The 20,193-nt window shown below is 41.5% G+C and overlaps 1 protein-coding gene across 2 annotated transcripts in view; it reads right to left on the bottom strand.

Moving 5' to 3' along the window:
• Positions 1-20,193, bottom strand: part of bcar1 (BCAR1 scaffold protein, Cas family member) — a 205,212-nt gene that overhangs the window by 92,252 nt on the left and 92,767 nt on the right. The window contains exon 1 of one of the 2 annotated variants that reach the window (XM_080028048.1): positions 10,945-10,985. The exons of the other annotated variant lie outside the window; for it this stretch is intronic. Within the exon in view, the coding sequence (XP_079884174.1) occupies positions 10,945-10,980 (36 nt within the window). The 5' untranslated portion in view covers positions 10,981-10,985. Of the gene's footprint in view, positions 1-10,944; positions 10,986-20,193 lie in introns of those variants that run through there. 2 annotated transcript variants of the gene reach the window in all.

Raw genomic sequence — 20,193 nt, 5'->3', positions numbered from 1 at the left:
CACAACTTACACCACACCGGGGGCAAGTTGTGCATCAAGACAACTTTTTTTCCGAAAGCTATATTTCTTCAACAGTTTATTCCACATCCAAAGTTTTTATTGCCAGGGATGCACAACACCCTGAAATATATGTACATATTTGAGTTGGAGACTTTACTGTCAAGGCCTTACTTTAAAGTCACTTTGAGTGAAAAGTTGCACAACTTAGGCCACTCTCCCCTACAACCAACAGCTAAACAGATGCAAAATACACATATTTGCAGAATGTATTGGAAGCACAATGTCCTCACTCCACACGCCCACCTCGGCTTGCAGACCACCGGGCAATCTCAACGCTGATTGGCTATCGCGGTGCGGCCGCAAATGGTAGCGCCTTCGATTCACGCGCTTCGATGAGGCGCGGCCACGCGACGCGGAAACGCCCGCCGCTGGATTCTTGGGTGGACGCGCGGCCATGCGCTAGTACATTGACTTTGTATGTAATCTCGCCGCGCGGCCAGTGTGGTGTGTTCGCAGCTTTATGACAGAGTGTGTGAAAGAGCCTCTCCTCTACACTCACTTCACTCCTCCTCTATTCACATGCTTACTAACTACATTAACCCCTGTCAGCTCTCTGCTCCTGTCCAGCGGCTCACACAAACACACACTAATTGATGAGCTTGAAGTATGTGTTTGTGTGTATGTGCGTGCGTGCGTGCGTGAGAGAGAGAGTGTGTGTGTGTGTGTGTGTGTGTGTGTGTGTGTGTGTGCATGGGACTGTCATCAATTCAGCTGCTTATTATAACAGCAAGCTCACAACTCCGAACACAACATTACAAATGGCTGCCGTTGGGTGAAAACCTTGTATGTTCGTCCGTATATTTTTGTGATATTCAACTTTAAGATCAGGGGCCGTATTCACAAAACATTTTAAGGCTAAGAGTAGGTCCTAACGTGCTGATTTAGGAGTAACTCTCAAAAATAAGGGGCGTTTCACTTCTAATTTTAGGACTCCTAACTTTTTAAGATAAGTGTAATTCACAAAGCATTTTAGCGCTAAAACTAGCTCCTAAATCTATAAAAAGCTAGGAGTCCTCGAGAGGACTCCTAGGTCACTAAGAGTAAATCACAGACAACCATTTGATGGTGTTTTGGAGAGATTTAATGCTAGTGAGCTTTATAAAAGGTACCTTTAATAGCTGTAAGGGTTTAATGATCTTAGTAAAGCTATATTTAGAAAGTATAGACACATTTATATTTATTATAGGGGAAGGTGGGGTGATTTGTGCAACTTTTTACTCAAAGTGATTTTAAAGTGAGGCCTTGACAGTTATGTCTCCAACTCAAATATGTAGGGGAGAACGGGGTAATTTGTCACATGGGTTGGATGTCACATTCGTTATATCTCGCCACCAGAGCGCGCTAGCTCTGAAATGTTGATATAAAAAAGGTCCAGAATTGGGATCAGAGGTCACATACATAGACTTCCTTGGAGTTCGACTGCTGCATTTCAGGTGCGAGGATGTTTTGTGTTTTTCATGTCAAATTCCAAATATTTTGCTTCTCAGTATTTTTCTTCTAGGCTTTTACACAATGGGTTTATAACAAAACACTTGTTACCCTCAGAAAGTGTGAAGGGTAAACTATAGTTTAGATTGTGGTTAGCAAGCTAATTAGTTGTCAGATGGTTGTTGGCCTTGATGCTAGCAAGAAATTCAAGTTGGGGTTGGTCGTCAAATTTTTTGGGGGGTTGGTTGTCACATGTTATCTCAAGGCTGCAGCCAGAAAAGGAACCCAATAACGAAAGAAATTGTCAAGCTGTATCCTCACTGACACCCCAGAGAAGGAAATAATAGAGCAGGAAAAGGCAGCTAGCAAGCAAAAGAAAAAAGGGCAACAAAATCAAAACAACCCAGTGCATCCCAAACTAGACCAGCTGCCAAGGCTACAGAACGTTATGTAGGCCTATTTGTCAACTTGACAATGCAATTAAACATTCAAATTTGGTCCTGCCTCCTTGCCTTCTTTTTAAGATTTTTCCCATTAAGATAACATTGTGACAAACAACCCCATAGTGTGTGACAACCGACCCCTTGATGGGGTTGGTTGTCACAATGTGTCAGAGTGTCTTTGATGGTAAATTACTTCTTCATTACAATAAGTTGGAAAAAAAGAGAGACACACATTTCTAGCCAACACCTTAAGCTTCAATTTAATGTAGGAATGGCTATTGACAGATGTTTTGGTGATGAGCAATTCTCACTAGAGTAAAAAGTGTGCCTACTTACCCCGTTCTCCCCTACATATATTTCAGGATGTTGTGCATCCCTGGCAATAAAAACTTTGGATCTGGAATAAACTGTTTAAGAAATATAGCTTTCGGAAAAAAAGTTGTCTTGTCGCACAAATCACCCCACGTAGTGGGGTGATTTGTGCGTCATTGTGTCACAATGACAAAGTCACCATCATCATCTTTCTGGCCATCTGAACTCTCATCAGTGGTGTCGTTAAGTGGAATTGAGATGTCACTCTCTTCTGAGCTACTGTAGACAATCACTTTCTTTTGGTGACCAGCGTATACAGCCATGCCACTGGCACAACTCTCAGAAATGTACTTTGCACTAGTTGCTCCGTGCTTGTGGAACCAACTGCCACCTGACAAATGTGATTCCCCCTACATTTCTGCCTTTAAATCAAGGCTCAAAACCCATATGTACACCCTGGTGTTTCCTCCCCATTAACCTCTGCACTACTTACTTACCTCTGCACTACTATCTGTGTTTATGTGGATGTATGGGCTTTACGTCTTTTATTTTGGTTATTGTTATTTTACCTTCATTGTTTACCTACTGAATGCACTATGTACAGCACTTTGGACAGTGCAAACTGTCATAAATGTGCTTTTATAAATACATTTTACTTACTTACTTACTTATAACTCACCCAGGCCCTTGCGCACAAATCACCCCATCCCCAGAATTTTGGATAATAGGCATGATGCAGCAATTTAGGGTTGACATTGTGCTAATTATATAGACTCAAAGTGTAGCATACCAAAGCACTAAAACATGTGTCAAATGTTTTCAAACGTGTCTATAATTGTTCAGACACAATAATCAAAAAACCTTGATCATGGAAATTTTACTTTGAAAGGCAAAACACAGTTTTTTGAGCTTAAATGTGCTTATATCTTATTCCTTGTGTCTCCCTTCTTTACAGGATGAGTCAAATGGATGGCTCTTCTTAAATATGTGGTCACATTTCCAATTTCTTCCACGGTTTTCTAGAAACAATGGGTTTTGCAACTTCCAAAATGCACAAATCACCCCACCTTCCCCTATTTATATAAAAAAATATTTATTAAGTTCCTTTTCCTCCAGTTGCTTTGGGTTTACGATGCACTGAAAGTTACTGTTGGTGTCACGTTTGGGTTTAATTTCCTACCAGAGTAGGCCTATATGTGGCACTTCCCAGCATCTCCTCCGTTCCACAGGTCTGCTACTGTATAGTTGCGCGTCTCGCCTTTTTCCTTCCTCATGCACTTTACGATTTTGCCGGCTGTTGTTTCTAAATTGTGAATTTCCTGGTTCGTCGCTGTCTGACTATTGCTGCATAGTCCGCCATTGAGAGAAATACAGTGAGAGTGCATGGCGTGCAGCTGTTCAATGAGGATATTTTTTCCGATTCAAATCATTGTAAAATTTGAAATGAATAGACCTACGTGGCGCTATTGTAGGTTAATTGTGAACGAATGTGTGGGAAAACCTGCAGTATCTTGGTTTCATGTTAAATCAGTGTCACTTGTCATTAATTGTATATAAAAACTATTTACTTTAATACAGCGACACGATATGGATATCTCCCACAGTGTTTCCATCATAAATTCACTCTAACGCGCCCCACACACATCCTGCGTCTACCTCTGGAGCGCGTCGCGTTACCTTACTGCTGCCTCTCTCGGACTTTTCTCGGACACACATGCAACGTCTCAGCAGCTGCTGCTGCAGCGCTGCTTCTAAAAGCCCTATCTTTCTACATAGAGTTTTCATAGATAATTCCCATTAAAAATGAAGTTCTTTCATGTCATCTATGATGCATATGATTTATATTGAGTCTGGACAGTAATCCGTGCGCCCCATTGCCATTTTTTTTCTTTTTTTTTTGCCATATTTTCGCTTGTTGGAAGTTTTATTTTGAAGGGGACACACCAGGAAATGGTGAAACTACAGCGAAAGCTGCCAGTATGAAGTCAATATGACTCTCAACAGAGTATTTCAAAAATCACTTTACTGATTTATACGGGAGAGAGAGAGGGGGGTGTGGTCGGGGAAGAAGAAGGCCGTAGACACAGATAGAGCAACGGAAAACTGTTGCGCTCATCAGTTGCGCTTTTTTATTTCTTCACTATATTGGATCTCTATATGTGTCATTTATCCAAAAATGAAATGCCAGAACTAATTGAAAATTAGGTTTTAAATCCCTCGGATTTTGATTGCACAATTAAATCGTGAAATAAAGGGATTATTCGCGTATACGACTGAGGGATGTTTTATTTTGAAATAAACACACCGGGTAAACGTGTAACTAGCGTGAATGCTGCTGGTATGACTGTCAACAGAGTATTTCTCTATCAGTTAAAGCACAGAGACGCGAGAGAGACGCGCTGCTCTCAGAAAAAAATAGGCGAGCCTCCTGAGGTGAAGGGGAGCGGCGCTGCAGACGTGCCTCCGACGCGCCTCAGCAGTGCGTCTGAGGTTGGATGTGTGCTCGCTCTACGTTGATTTCACAGTCTGTGACCAAAAGTCAGACGCAGACGCGAGGTAGACGCGCAGTAGAGGTAGGATGTGTGTGGGGCGCGTTAGGGACTCATTCCCTCTCAGCCAATCACTGTGGGCATAGAAGGTATGAAGTTCATTGCTATGGATGATGTCATGTTCATACTATGAACATGACATCATCCATAGCAACAGGGTCAACACCGCCCTCTAGTCTTAGCTTAGGAGTCCCTCCCATTCCTTAGTAAAAGTTGGTCTTATCAGCTTTGTGAATAGGTTTTAAGAAATTACTCCTTACTAAGAACTTTTAGTGCTCCTTAGGAGTACTCTTAGCGCTAAGATAAAATGTTTTGTGAATACGGCCCCAGAACTATAGCTAGCACACATTACCCTTTCTTACCCATACAGGCTCATAGGATACAAGGTTTTTACCTAACAAACTGTGAAGTGCTTGTCATTCAGCACATGCAGGTAGAGCTGTAATGACTGTGAGCAGGCCTGCCCAGACAAATGACTGGGACCCTGAAAAGGTCCAGTCATGGGGCCCCCTTTACTCATACTGAACTTGTATCAATGTGCATGATGCGCTTACTCCTACATAAACACATACCTGTACACAGGACCAGTCCTAGCCAGTTAGATTAGGGTGGGCTACTGGAAATAATAGTGGGCAGAGAAACGGACGATGCGAGTGCTCTTGCAAAATCTCTGCACCTGCTTTTTGGCACATTTACTGTAACATTGACTGTAATGTAAGCTTTTAGACACACCAATGCTGTAGGGGGGTTTACCATGATAGCACTGCTACCAGAAGCGTTCCTCATCAGTATAACAACCATCTGCCACCTTCGTTTAAAGGCTAAATATGTAATTTTCTGATTTTCTTAGAAAATAATAGATAACATATACAGAATAATTTGCAGAACACCCTCACAAAGACACCTCAAAACTTGATGAAATATCACAGTATCTCTGAATTGAAAATCCACTTCTGCTGGCAGAAATACTGATATTAAGGAATTTTCTGGGGGTCTAAAGCCCTTGAAAGTTCCCTCTTTTTTCCTTTCTTTTCTGGTACCCTGATTTATGTCCAGGTCCTGGCATCACTGAGCTTGCTAGGTTACCTTGCTCATCATCAATACATAGCTAACGCTTGTTTGGTTGACCTGCTGCATGCAACGGTTTTGACGGGGAAAAAACGACCCATGATACTTTTAGTTTTTCAATATAAAATGTGATATATTTTACCCAAGTAACAGTGAATAAAATGTTTTCTTTTATAGAAAGTTCTCTTGCGAATATAGCGTTCATAATAAAGGTTGGTTAAATTAGGTAATTGCAACAACAACAAAAAATAAATAAAAATAAAAAAATTCCTCTCCCTGGTCCCTAGAAAGCTTTCCCACTTTCTACCCCTTATGGGCGGCCCTGACTGTGAGTGTAATACCTTAGGTCAAACATTAGGGCACGCATTGTGAATTCACCACAAGCAGCAGCGCGATGGGACAAAAGAATCATTGTATTGACACCAAGTGGCACAACACACACACACACACACACACACACACACACACACACACACACACACACACACACACACACACACAGCGGAGAGAGCTATGGAGGATTTTGCACAAACAGTTCCTCTGTGAGAGTGATGTCAGAGCTGAGGTCAGGGGTCATGTGACTGCCCCCCTGGACAGAATGCTGTTCACACGCAACTCAGAAACAGGAAGTTGAAAAAAAAATCCCAAACCGATGCAATTAGAAGCAAATATCCTCATTCAGACTGGAACATGCCAGTGAAAACAAAAGCATTTGATTGGAGCCAGCAGTGTTTGTCATTGCCTTCATCCAACACTCATCTCATAATCTGTAATCTCTCTCAGTATGGGACTGTGGTTCATGTGAATGTGTGAATGCATTCCATTCACTGCACAGTTAACAGCCGCTCAGAGAATGTCTGGGCATATTATCATGAATGCCTCTCCCTGTCAATACAACATGAAGAAGAGGACTAAACATGGAGGCCTATTGTAGAGAGATTCATTCCAAATTCACATTGTGTTGATGTTGAAGTTTAAGGGCAGTTATTGCTGCCACGGTGCTGGATTGCAAGTGTGATTGACACAGCACTACAGATTCATTCTTGCCTCACACTATCACCATTTTCTCTCTCTCTCTCTCCCCCCCATTGTTTGAAATGCAGAGCCACACAAATTTGACCCACTCTTACCCTCAATAACTTTCTGTTTTTTATCTGCAAAACAAGCTGCATTGCGTTTAAAATGAGCCCCAATCGGTTTGTATACCTGGGGCCGTATTCACAAAACATTTTATCTTAGCGCTAAGAGTACTCCTAAGGAGCACTAAAAGTTCTTAGTAAGGAGTAATTTCTTAAAACCTATTCACAAAGCTGATAAGACCAACTTTTACTAAGGAATGGGAGGGACTACTAAGCTAAAATAAGGGGGCGGGGTTGACCCTGTTGCTATGGATGACGTCATGTTCATACCTTCTATGCCCACAGTGATTGGCTGAAAGGGAATGAGAGCTAAGAGTGAATTTATGATAGAAACACTGTGGGAGATATCCATATCGTGTCGCTGTATTAAAGTTAAGAGTTTTTAATACAATTAATGACAAGTGACACTGATTTAACATGAAACCAAGATACTGCAGGGTTTCCCACACATTCGTTCACTATTAACCTATAGGCTACAATAGCGCCACATAGGTCTATTCATTTTACATTTTACAATGATTTGAATCGGGACAAATATCCTCATTGAACAGCTGCACGCCATGCACTCTCACTGTATTTCTCTCAACGGCGACTATGCAGCAATAGTCAGACAGCGACAAACCAGGAAATTCACAATTTGGAAACAACAGCCGGCGAAATCGTAAAGTGCATGCGGAAGGAAAAAGGCGAGACGCGCACCTATACAGACAGCGGACCTGTGGAACGGAGGAGATGCTGCGAAGCGCCACATAGGCTATAGGCCTACTCTAGTACGAAATTAAACCCAAACGTGACACCAACAGTAACTTTCAGCGCATCGTAAACCCAAAGCAACTGCAGGAAAAGGAACTTAATAAATATATATATGAATTATATGAATATAATACATATAAATGTGTCTATACTTTCTAAATATAACTTCACTAAGATCATTAAACCCTCACAGTTATTAAAGGTACCTTTTGTTAAGCTCACTATCATTAAATCTCTCCAAAATGCCATCAAATGGTTGTCTGTGAATTACTCTTAGTGACTTAGGAGTCCTCTCGAGGACTCTTAGCTTTTCATAGATTTAGGAGCTAGTTTTAGCGCTAAAATGCTTTGTGAATTAAACTTATCTTAAAAAGTTAGGAGTCCTAAAATTAGGAGTGAAACGCCCCTTATTTTTGAGAGTTACTCCTAAATCAGCACGTTAGGACCTACTCTTAGCCTTAAAATGTTTTGTGAATACGGCCCCTGATGTCTATCTGGGTTTCGCATTCAGCATGATGTTCTTAGCAGATGAATAACAAGAAATCGTAAAAAATAGCTGATTCACATCTTTAGCAGGTCCAAAATGAGGATACCATGCTCAGGCTATAATGAAAACCAGACACACCAGCTAAATATATGAGTCTTACTAACAAATTAGTTTTAACAGATGCACGTAGCATAAAAACTAATTGTATCAATCTTCAGCATCATACCTATCAGAACTCCGAGCTCACAATCTTGCATTTAAGTAAGAGTGTCAATCAAGTGACTAGAGTGGGTAGGATCGCTTAATTTAATACACATTTGATGCTTGCTTGCTACGAGCTTGAATTATGTTAGTTAAAAGTTTCCTCTATCAGAATTTCTTTTTCTTGAATCTTTGACTTTTTTTGTAAAATAAAGTTATATAGGGGAGAACGGGGGAATCTGAGGCATCGGGTAATGTGAGCCACCTCCTGTATCTAGGCAACGGAAAACATTTGTGGTCATGTGAGATATATGTCTTCAAGCCCCTCTCATTTCCCCATGGCCCTGAAAGAGAGGACCTAATGGTGCTGTGGTAAGCATGTTTTTTTCACCAAAATAGGTATTTTGCATGTACAAGTAAATGTTCTCGCTGTCAACTCTATCAACTGTTGTGCCAAAGCAAATGTATTCACGTAGAAAAACTTCTATCATACGTGTTGATGAACTACCAACATATAAAAACCATGTGATGATATTAGCTAAAGATTAGCCTGAAATGCTAAGAGAGGTAGTTTTTTCTCAAATTGTGGTGGTGGGGGAAAGTGAGCCAAATGCTGTGGGGGAAAGTGAGGCACTGTCTCTCTTTCCCCCCCATGAGGCACAAGTTAAGTTTAGTCTTAAACATATTTTGATGTAATATTACATAACATATGTTTTATTTTAATGTCATACACATTGTAGAAAAGCCATCATGCCAAGGAAATACACCAGGAAAACGACCTGGGGCAACCACACAGGCTGATGTTATAATCCAGTTGGGATTATTCTCCTGTGTTCTGGGCCCCAGGCTGTTCTCGCTGGTTCTGATTTTCCTATGCTTTGACCCCCAGACACAAGCTGGCTCTAAGGGTCCTGTGTTCTGACCCCCAGACTGTGTTCTAATCTAACTGGTTCTATCTTTCATTTGAATCTTATTAAAACCTTTTTGAATTATAATATGTTGTATTTGATTTTGTTCAGAGTTACTTTCAAGTGTTTAGAAAATTTGCTTTGCTTAATTGACCAAACCCCATCATTCTTTTACTAGTCCAACATTATTTCTGGAATGTGTGGCTAGATTTCAGGATTCTAACTGTTACAATATGTGTTGTTATGGTAGTTTCAGAGTGGAAAAAGTAAGTGGATCAGTTTACCCCTGGCTGGTTCACTTTACCCCCTTGATTTTTCTGGTCTGTCTCAGTTTACCCCACAGCTGGGGTAAAGTGAGCCACATGACAACTTTTTTTAAAACAATCATACTTTCACTGCCCTTTGTCTTGAAAAAATTCTGCTAATGCCCATTTCTAGGAAACATCCTGAATTAATGGGAAATCGCTCGCTTAGAGGGGAGCAAATGTAAAAAGTGGCTCAGATTACCCCGTTCTCTCCTATAGGCTAAATAAAATCACTGATAAATCAGAAGCACAAGCACCATCCACATTTAGGAAAACGTTCCAGAAATGTGTTTCGGAATACAACTTTGACCTTTTTAAGATGCACTCCGAAAGACAGAATTGACTGTCATCTGGCTCTGACTTAAATAGTGAACAGTTGCACTTGTGAAAATGTTGCGCTCTTCCTTTATGTCATGTGATTGACTAGTATGACTGTGTTTATTAAGTGTTGGAGTAGATGAAGACTACCTGATGTATTATACCAATCATGGCTTCAAATCAATCTTAATTTGAGCTTGAATGGCAGCTTGAATTTCCTTGTGAGACACCTATTTTGTATGGTCAAATCTCTATGGATAGACTACTTAAAATGCGACACTGGATGAAAACATGGCTTTACTACACCACTGTTTGGGCCATTTAGAGTTTTTTTTGTTTAGAATATTTTTATTAAGTAAATATATTATGAGCCTACCTGGAGACGATAGGAGGCCCTCATATACGGGAGGAAAATGAGTTTTTTTGTCAGGTTAGAAGGCGAGAGAGCCAACAATTTTCTGCCCACATTCATTCATTTTGTACCACATAAAGTTGCCATTTTGGCCAAATATATAGCGTTGTGGTTTTAGATTTTATTTTATGTTGTTTTTCTGGAATCTCAGGCTGTGTTCCATTACCCATACTTTATGCTATTTAGTATACTGTAGTAGAAAAAAAAATTAGGATGTCTTTATTCTTTTAGTATGCTTAAAAATTAATTTTTTCGATAATGAAAACAGCATTCTATTTTGGCAATTCTGACCTACAATCCTGTGCGCACCGGAAGTGACGTCACATCAACGGAGCCTCTGTATGAAAACAACCGCAAGAGCCAAGTTCAAGGCGCAATGGAACAAGAAGGGTAGAGAAAAGGGTCTGCCACTTCAACCGCAGTGTTGAAAATCTTGACACAGTGTCAGTGTTAATCACTGAAGACGTGTGTTGAATACCATTCCCCTTTGTCAGACTGTGTTACGTCCCAACACATCACACTTATTAGATCCTATACTCCACTCCATGCTGTCAGACCTACCTCTACCTGTGGCGCCCCCTGCAGGCAGTCAAACATTCTACAGAACACCTGGAGACAAGGAAGGGACCTTAGAATAAACAGCATAATACAATCCATGAGCACAGAAACACATACAATAATCTGTGTGTGTGTGTGTGTGTGTGTGTGTGTGTGTGTGTGTGTGTGTGTGTGTGTGTGTGGAGCAGGGTCTTCTCCTCAAAGGTGAATTTGAGCGGGACAATGCTTGACAGATAAAGAGTTATGGTGAGCCTTACCTTCAGTTCACATATCTTCTGAGATCTGCTTCACAAACACACATGTGCACACATGCTATGGCAACCCAGCCTGATAAGGCCAGTGAATCAGTCTGGACTGACGCACTTAAACACACGCACGCACTCACAAAATCCATATATTTTCTAGTGAACAACAGTCTAAAAAACAACACACACACACCATTTTGATGCAGAAACATAGTCACTGCATTGATTAACACTACACTGCAGTCACTGAGCCGCATTAGAATGAATATCACAAGAATTCATAATAGACTTGAAAACCAGCAGTAAATACTATGAGCACCCTTCAGCCCAGGTGGACACTTCCTCTAGTTCCTCACCCTTTACACAAAAGACAACTATACGGCACGCCTCAGACATGCCTTTCATTGTATTGCTGGCGTTACTTATATGTTAAATGAATCCCAACACGACAGAACCTGGTGCATGGTTCGAACCTGGTGTTTAAATGGGGAGCCCCTCCCCACCCCATTCCTTCTCACTATGGTGGAGTGTTATAAAGTCGAAAGTCAGGGGTTGGATTAAATTACTATTTTTGCAGTTGAATTACTTTTTTAAAATCTTCCAATAAAGGTTTTAATGGAAAGAATGTACTGTAGAATTCTGCTTAACCATTTCATACAATGCAGAAATACCAGACAGTTCATTTGATATTAAGTCGTGACTGTTATTCCCTTCCACAGTCAGTCAAATTGTCATGAAATGTGTTGTGGATATTTCTGCCCCCCCCAAGAAGCTAACTGTGCTGCCTTCGGTGACCATGTCCTGGATTGTAAAGTTTTTTGAAGAAATCAAGACTCAAATGATTTCCTTTTAATAATAGTCAGGGGGATATGATCAGACATTGGGCCAATCTGGGAGTCCATAATAAATAATAAATAGAAGGTTTTGATGGTGGCATTTAGAGCCTAAACCACAATCAATCACAGCCACTAGTAGTGTTTCTTTTTTGTTGTTCACCCATACATGAACTATTTCAACAATCTCTCCCTCTCAATTATATTAACTTGTCCCTACACGTACAGGCAAAGGGCTCATTCCATTCCCCTTATCAGGCAGCCAGTATCAGGCCTTACATACTCCATGCTTCCATAGCAAACTGTATAAGTGTATAACTCCAGTTCATACACACATCCACTGACACCATCACATTGTCATCACACCTGCTGTTATATGCTGATTTTAATGTTTCACTTTTAATATACTGTAATTGTCTTTGCTTTTGTTAATTGTGTGTTGGCTTTATTGCTACACCTGATTTCAATTTGCTTGTGTACCTTAACCCTACTCAATCTATTGTAAAGTGTCTTTGAGTGCCTTTAAAAGAGTTATATAAAATAAATGTATTATTATTATTATTGTGGAGGAGATGGAGAGCAAAAGAACCCATCAGTCCATCTGAACTTCTCCAGAGGCAGTGCTGTGTTTTATAGGCCATGCTAAGTAGAGTAGACTAATTAAGAAAAAAGCAGGAATCTTTCAGAAAACAGAGCAAAACGAGCCACAGGAAGGATCAAGCTTAAGAGTCCTCAGCCTGTATGTCTCAGAGCTGCTATCAATTAATGACTGATGAGCCGCACGCTCCATCGCTAACCTTTTCCGACCCCACAGCAGCCTGCTCAGCAGCTTACACACTGGCTGCTCTTTAATCTACATAATATGTGTAGAAGGACACTTACATAGATTACAGATGGATTTTCACCACAATCTGCCTGAGGAGTTTAGTATGTTACATGCTCCCATTACCAATCACTCCAATCTTCTTTTCCTCCTTCACCAAGAGAGCAGACCAACACATACTGTATATTTCGAAATTTGTCATTACCACAAATTTCATCCATCGACAATACAGCTTGAACTGCGATAAATGGTAGCCTTAACATGCTCTGTATGTCAATGGGGTCATGGGCATACTAGGTAATTCTGTAGAATGTTTGTTGACAAATATTTTTTGTCAAAATCAGTGAATTTTATCCAAAGCGACTTACAACTGGAGCACACATTCATACACCGATAGCAGCAGCAGCAGCTACCACGCTAACTACCAGGAGCAGTTTAAGGTTCAGTGTCTTGCCCAGGGACACTTGGACATGTGGCGTGGAGACGGGGGATCGAACCACCGACCCTGAAGTTGTGGGTCGACCACCCTACCCACTGAACTAAAAATCATCCTGTGCAAAAACACAGCATAGACTCTGAAAACTGGTACGTAAACAAAGGGACCGGGCCAGTTTTGTTTACATTCCCTTTGTTTGCATACCAGTTTACAGAGCCTAGGCTCTGTATTACCACTAGATAGATGTTTTTCAGCATGCACACAGTACAGACAGATTGCAGATTGTAAGGATATATTCACTGATTATGACCTCATTATGACCATATATTTCATATATTCCTCAAGAACAAGGGATTATGACAAGAGCAGAATCTGAGGAACATTGGTTTGGATGTTCGGAGTTCCCTAAGGAACGTGAGGAACATGCTAGCACTGGGTTTAACAGTAGCTTTATGAGTGGAACCCCCTTTGCTTTGCCTTAAAAAGTAAAGACATACACACTGACTATTTGCAATCAAAGCTAGCAGCATTAAGAAGGAGAGTGAAGTGAAGGAGGAGGAAACAACATGTCAGTTTGGATCTGGCACACAGTTACATGACTGACCTACATTATTCTAATGGTGAGGAGGAGAGCCAATGAAGTGATGTAATGCCTTCTCATCTCTCATATATTATTTTTATATTTAAACACGCTAGAAACAAGGAAGCCATTAGAACAGTAGCATTGTAGAGTAAATTTTACCTCTTAGCATTTCCTTTAAGAATACATACTATCTATCTATCTATCTATCTAAACGTCTGTCTGTGTGTGTGTCTGTGGCTCGCATATCTCTCTGAGTTTTGGTCAGATCGGCATGAGCTTCCGGATATTGCTTAAACACAGCACGAAGGTGTGCATCCTTCATTTTGAAGTTGTAGAAGTTATCATATTTATATCATGCTGGCGAATAGTAGCTTAGGCTACGTGCGCACAGAGCCGACAAAACCCCGCCTCCCTCTGACGAGCGGGACACACACACACACAGCAGACCGACACAGCCTTACTTCCTCAACAACTCCTCATCTGCTCCACGTGTCCGCTTTAGTGGTAAAGACTTCGCACAGAGCCAACTAAACCCCGCCTCCCTCTGACGAGCGGGACACACACACACACACACACACACAGCAGACCGACACAGCCTTACTTCCTCAACAACTCCTCATCTGCTCCACCTGTCCGCTTTAGTGGTAAAGACTGCACTTCACGCTATTTTCACTGTAATAATACAGCACGGTCTCGGATGCTTCCACAAAATGTTTTATATCCGTTTAAAATCTAAACTGAAAGCCCGAGGGCGACCGCGGGCACACAAGTCCGCTCCCACACACCGAGCGCGTGTGCGCGCATATGAGTCCCCCCCACAAACACACACACTGCTGCCTGCTACTGACACGTTAACGTTAATTGACAGTCTCGGATGCGGACGCCCGCGCGCGGACACAAGTTCCCCCCCCAGCCCCCCCCCCCCCCCCCCCCCCCCCCACACACACACACACACACAGCTGACTGCTACTGACACAGTAACGTTAATTGACAGTTATCCAAACTCTGTCTTATCTTTCAAATACCTAACAGTAGCCTAATGGTAATGGGGTTGACAATGTTGTCATGGCGTGCAGCATAGACTCCTTTTATACACAGTGCAGCCATTTACTATATAGGCAACTGATTGTAAGTTTGAGTGCATTGTGCAGTATGGATGGCAGTTTGCAAGGTACCATAATATCAGATTGTATAGGTAACACCTGTACAGCTCGATTCTTCTTTAGGATTCAACACTTAATTAATCAACACATTTTCTGTTTCATTTCACTTAACAAAACACATGGAATTAGTTTGTGGTTATCTTTACACAATACACTAAGGAATGTTGCCCTACTCCAGGGCTATTCAATTAGTTTTGAATGGGGGCCGGTTGGAAATGATCCAAAATGAGGGGCCAGAAAAAAATGGCTAAAATTGATGAGCATCACATCAATAGCTACATATACTGTAAAACACTACAACAACATAGGAGTGCATATATTGTCTTTATTTTATCAAATAGAGTTCACCAGCTTATCAAAAAAAAATCCCTATTTGATTAACATAGGTTGCCTGTTGTCTAAGTGTTTAACAATCTTATCAGTTCAGGAAAACACAATAGGATAACTCTTCAACAGTTTATCAAAATACATAGAAATAAATGTACTCTAAGTGCAACAGCTTATCAAAATACAGGTAGGCCTAGGTTTAGTTAGAGTGCAACAGCTTATCAAAAAACATAGAAATAAATGTAGGCTACTCTAAGTGCAACACCTTACAGTGGTTCCCCCAAAAAATGTGTTTGTCAAGGGGTCACTGTCCAGGGTCACGGGAGGCGCGGCGCTCCAACAATTTTGGCTGTATTTTGCTCAAAGATGCCAATGCACAGTACAGAAATAAACAACTGCTTATTTGAATACAAAAAAACTACAGACACTGACTTTACAGTTGTGCAATTTTGTTTGCTATGTGAAGGTACAAATTTTGTGCAAACATGCAAAGTTCTACTGGTGCAATATTATGCAGACACACTAAATACAAATAATGGACCATACACTTACACTGCGGTACAATCGCGCCCGCAAAGCTGCATACACAGAGCAGCTGATAGAGAAAAGCTTGGAGGCACATGTGCACATTTATTTACTGCAGATTGCGGCCTTTCGCGCAGTTATGACCATGCAAAAGCACACATCACACGTGCTTGTACATTGATTGTGCACCACTTGGGGGTCGGTCGGTAGTCAAGGCGGGGGCCAGTAAATATTCCTTCGCGGGCCGCACCTGGCCCGCGGGCCGCCTATTGAATAGCCCTGCCCTACTCTATAGCCAACTTCTACAAAGTAACTTACTGATAATAACCTTTAACAGTGTAAAATTAGCCATCACTGATAGCCAAATGTACTGTCTAATATGTTTCTTTGTTTACCTGCTTCCTACGGGCACTGCACTAGTTTATAAAAACATTCTTTGCGGAGAAGTGTGCGTATTCCTACGCCAACTTTCGACCATGCGTAGAGCTACCGCAAGGTTTTCCTGACTCGGGGAATCAGCGACGCTCAATGGCAACACCACGAAATAAAGCTCAGTCATCAGAAAAACACAGACAAATGACTGTGAAATGCTTGGCACCAAATATTTAAGCTTACCTATAGTTGCGAATATATGGCTACTGTAGGCCTAGTCTATGGCATGCAGTTGTGATGTATAGGTTGAATTACTTATCAAGTAGCCTAGGTCTACATGTTTTGGTTATTTTATAAATTGAATCTTATAGCGCTACTCCATAATAATATCCTATACGTCGGGAGGTGTTTCCGTGAGTGCCCAGCGGGAGAGCAAATTTTAAGAGGTGAGTAAAAAGTAGTTTTGTACAAAGTTAAGCCCAACAGATATTAATTAAATTGTATATTTCGTTAGATAAAATCATGTTATGAATTTAGCAAATCATTACACGCATCTCTTTCCCATAACTATTCACCCTGGAAGATTAAACTATAATCTGACGTTGTTGGAAATGTGTGGATCTCACGGGAGATAAACAATGCTCTCGAATAGACTATAAGCATTATTTCACTTGTCACACCATATTTTATATAGGCCTACATATAGTACTACAGGTAGGCCTACGCTAACACGTGATATTGCATACAGTACAAAGTTGGGCGAAACTGCTTTACAAAGACTACAACGACTGTGCCAATCATGATATGTGATAAGCTCGCGGGTGTGTTTGTGTGTGTGTGCCAGTTGCTGCAGCACATGCACGTCACAGGCTTTCTTCCTTCAGTCGCTTTCTTTGCGGCCGGTTGCCTCCCTGTTTACCCTCATGTCAGTCAAAATTCTGTGCTTATTAAGAGCGTCATCATATTCAGGAGCTATTTAGCATTCGCCATGTATGGACGATTGTGGGATGAAACTGGGAGGTGAAGTGGGAGGACACGGGGTGGAGATCGTCTGCGCACAATTCACCGCAGGTGGGTATTTATAAAGGGAAGATTGCGTGCAACTGTGCGCCGCACAGTTTTATAAATCTGAATTTTTTTTTGCGCAGCACATTTTTGGCTTTGTGCGGACGCAATGTTTTAGGATGGTTTCTACGCACACCATTATAAATGAGGCCCCAGAATTAACGGTTATTAACCGGTTAACCGTTAAGATTTAATGTAGCCTATTTATAGTGAAATACATGAAGCATTATAGCAGGGCTCCCGACCTTTTTTTGTTCCAAGGACCGGCATATTAATTTAAAAACAATTCAGGCACTAGTAGCCAATTTAAATGCCTACATTTTGACATTCACACGGCACCTTTGTCTGTTGTGAGAAGAGGTCTAGTATACAAATGTAGGAGCAGAAATTGCAATAAGTGACTGAAAAGGGACATTTACCCACCGAAACCCGGTGCTAAGTAGTGCTGAGCACGGGGCAACATTTTGAAAGACCGTAATATTGATAAGCTCCGATGTTATCAGTACTGCATAATGATCCTTAACGCTTTTGTTTATAACGGATTTTCCCTATTGATCCTGGCACACAATCATGGCAGACCTGTGTCTGTGCAGGGGGCGGGCACTCACTGCCTGGCTGTCTGTCACTCCCTCACACACTCACTGGGTGGATCTCAATAAAGGTTGTTCCATTTGCAAGGCTCCTTGCAAGGCTCCTCATATGCGGCTTTCTTTTTTTCTTGTACTTTTTTTTCCCTTTTCGTCTGGTAGGCAACTTCTTTTTCTTTTTTCCTCCGTTGACAAGGCTGTCTCCGTTGGCAGCAATCAGGGTTGCTAGGCAGCACAGGAGCGGCGAGTCGTCACGCAAGGTAACGGCTTGTTACGCAAACCGGAAATGCTCGTAAACGGAGACCTGCGGAGACCGTCCCGTTTAACAACGCTCGTTCGGCCCTGATTCGGCCTTCGAATCGGCCTTCATAGGCTATAGCCTTCATAGACCGCGAGACTGCGTCCTTCCAAGGATGTGGTCTCTGTAATGGGATACAGCTACTGAGACGGTGATAGATGCAGGACAGCATCCACCTCAAGAAGGCTAAAGCTAGCGCTATGTTAAGCTAGTGGGAGCCCACGCTGATTAAATTATATAAACATATGACACGGGACTGTTGTAATGTGACCATAAGTTGTGACTGGGAGCGTACCATGGACCTATTATAAAGTTGAGCGTAGCCTACACTTCTCGTTTCATTCTTTACCGACAGTTGGCATTCTTACATCCGGTTTAGCGATCAAAATAAGAGTCCGGATTTCAGAGAAATTAAGTTTATTGAATTTTTTTAACCGTTTAACCTTTAGTATTAACCGGTTAAAGATCTTCTTAACGGTTAACGGTTAACCAGTTAACCATGGACATCCCTAATAAGTAAAAAAAAAAATGTTTTACCCTCGCATTAAACCATGGTTCCGATTTTCTATTTCGGCCCCCTGTAGCTTTCCAGCAGGTAGTTGAGCAGGTTGTCCACCCAGGTTGTGATCCTTGAAGGTCCTAGATATCATTTATGGTGAACAACCTTTTACAACAGCCCATGTCTGTTTTCGAAAAAAAGAGGGTTTTGCCCCCTGGGTATATTGAAAGATGTTTAGGTGATGAGCAATTCTCACTAGAGTAAAAAGTGTGCCTACTATCCCCGGTCTCCCCTACTTGAACATAACCTTCGATATCAACAGACAGCAAGAGGTTTATCAAATAATATATCAAACTCCCAATCTCAGACAACTGGGGCCTCATTTAACGATGTGCGTAGAAACCATCCTACAACATTGCGTCCGCACAAAGCCAAAAATGTGCTGCGCAAAAAAAATATCAGATTTATAAAACTGTGCGGCGCACACCTGCACGCAATCTTCCCTTTATAAATACCCACCTGTGGTGAATTGTGCGCAGACAATCTCCACCCCGTGTCCTCCCACTTCACCTCCCAGTTTCATCCCACAATCTACCATAAATGGCAAATGCTAAATAGCTCGTGACTATGGTGACGCTCTTAATAAGCACGGAATTTTTACTGACATGAGGAAAAAAGGGAGGCAACTGGCCGCAAAGAAAGTGACTGGGAAGCAAGAAAGCCTGTGACGTGCATGTGCTGCAGTAACTGGCACACAAACACACACACGCGTGCGCGTTTATCACATATCATGATTGGCACAGTCGTTATAGTCTTTGTAAAGCAGTTTCGCCCCACTTTGTACTGTATGCAACATCATGTATTAGCGCACCTGTAGTACTATATGTAGGCCTATATAAAATATGGTGTGACAAGTGAAATAATGCCTATAGTCTATTCGAGAGCATTGTTTATCTCCCATGAGATCCCCACATTTCCAACAACGTCAGATTATAGTTTAATCTTCCAGGGTGAATAGTTATGGGAAAGAGATGCGTGTAAGGATTTGCTAAATTCATAACATGATTTTATCTAACGAAATATATAGTTTTAATGATAAGATGATTTAATTGATAAGTAATTCAACCTACATCACAACTGCATGCCATAGACTACAGTAGCCATATATTCGCAATAGGTAAGCTTATACATTTTATTGACTAAATATATTGGGTGCCAAGCATTTCACAGTCATTTGTCTGTGTTTTTCTGATGACTGAGCTTTATTTTGTGGTGTTGCCATTGAGTGTCGCTAATTCCCAGAGTCAGGAAAACCTTACGGTAGCTCTACGCATGGTCGAAAGTTGGCGAGGGATCTCACATCTCCGCAAAGAATGTTTTTATAAATACCAACGTTTGCCACCGCACATTTTGCCGCACATTTCTGACCATCTACGCAAGGTTTTTATGCGCCGCAAGCTTTATAAATGAGGCCCCTGGACGGGTAGACATACTGT

Source organism: Ammodytes marinus (genome assembly GCF_949987685.1).
Source record: "Ammodytes marinus genome assembly, chromosome: 5".
NCBI lineage: Eukaryota > Metazoa > Chordata > Actinopteri > Uranoscopiformes > Ammodytidae > Ammodytes > Ammodytes marinus.
Note: the sequence above shows the minus strand (reverse complement) of the source record. Positions and strands in the feature narration are given on the sequence as shown.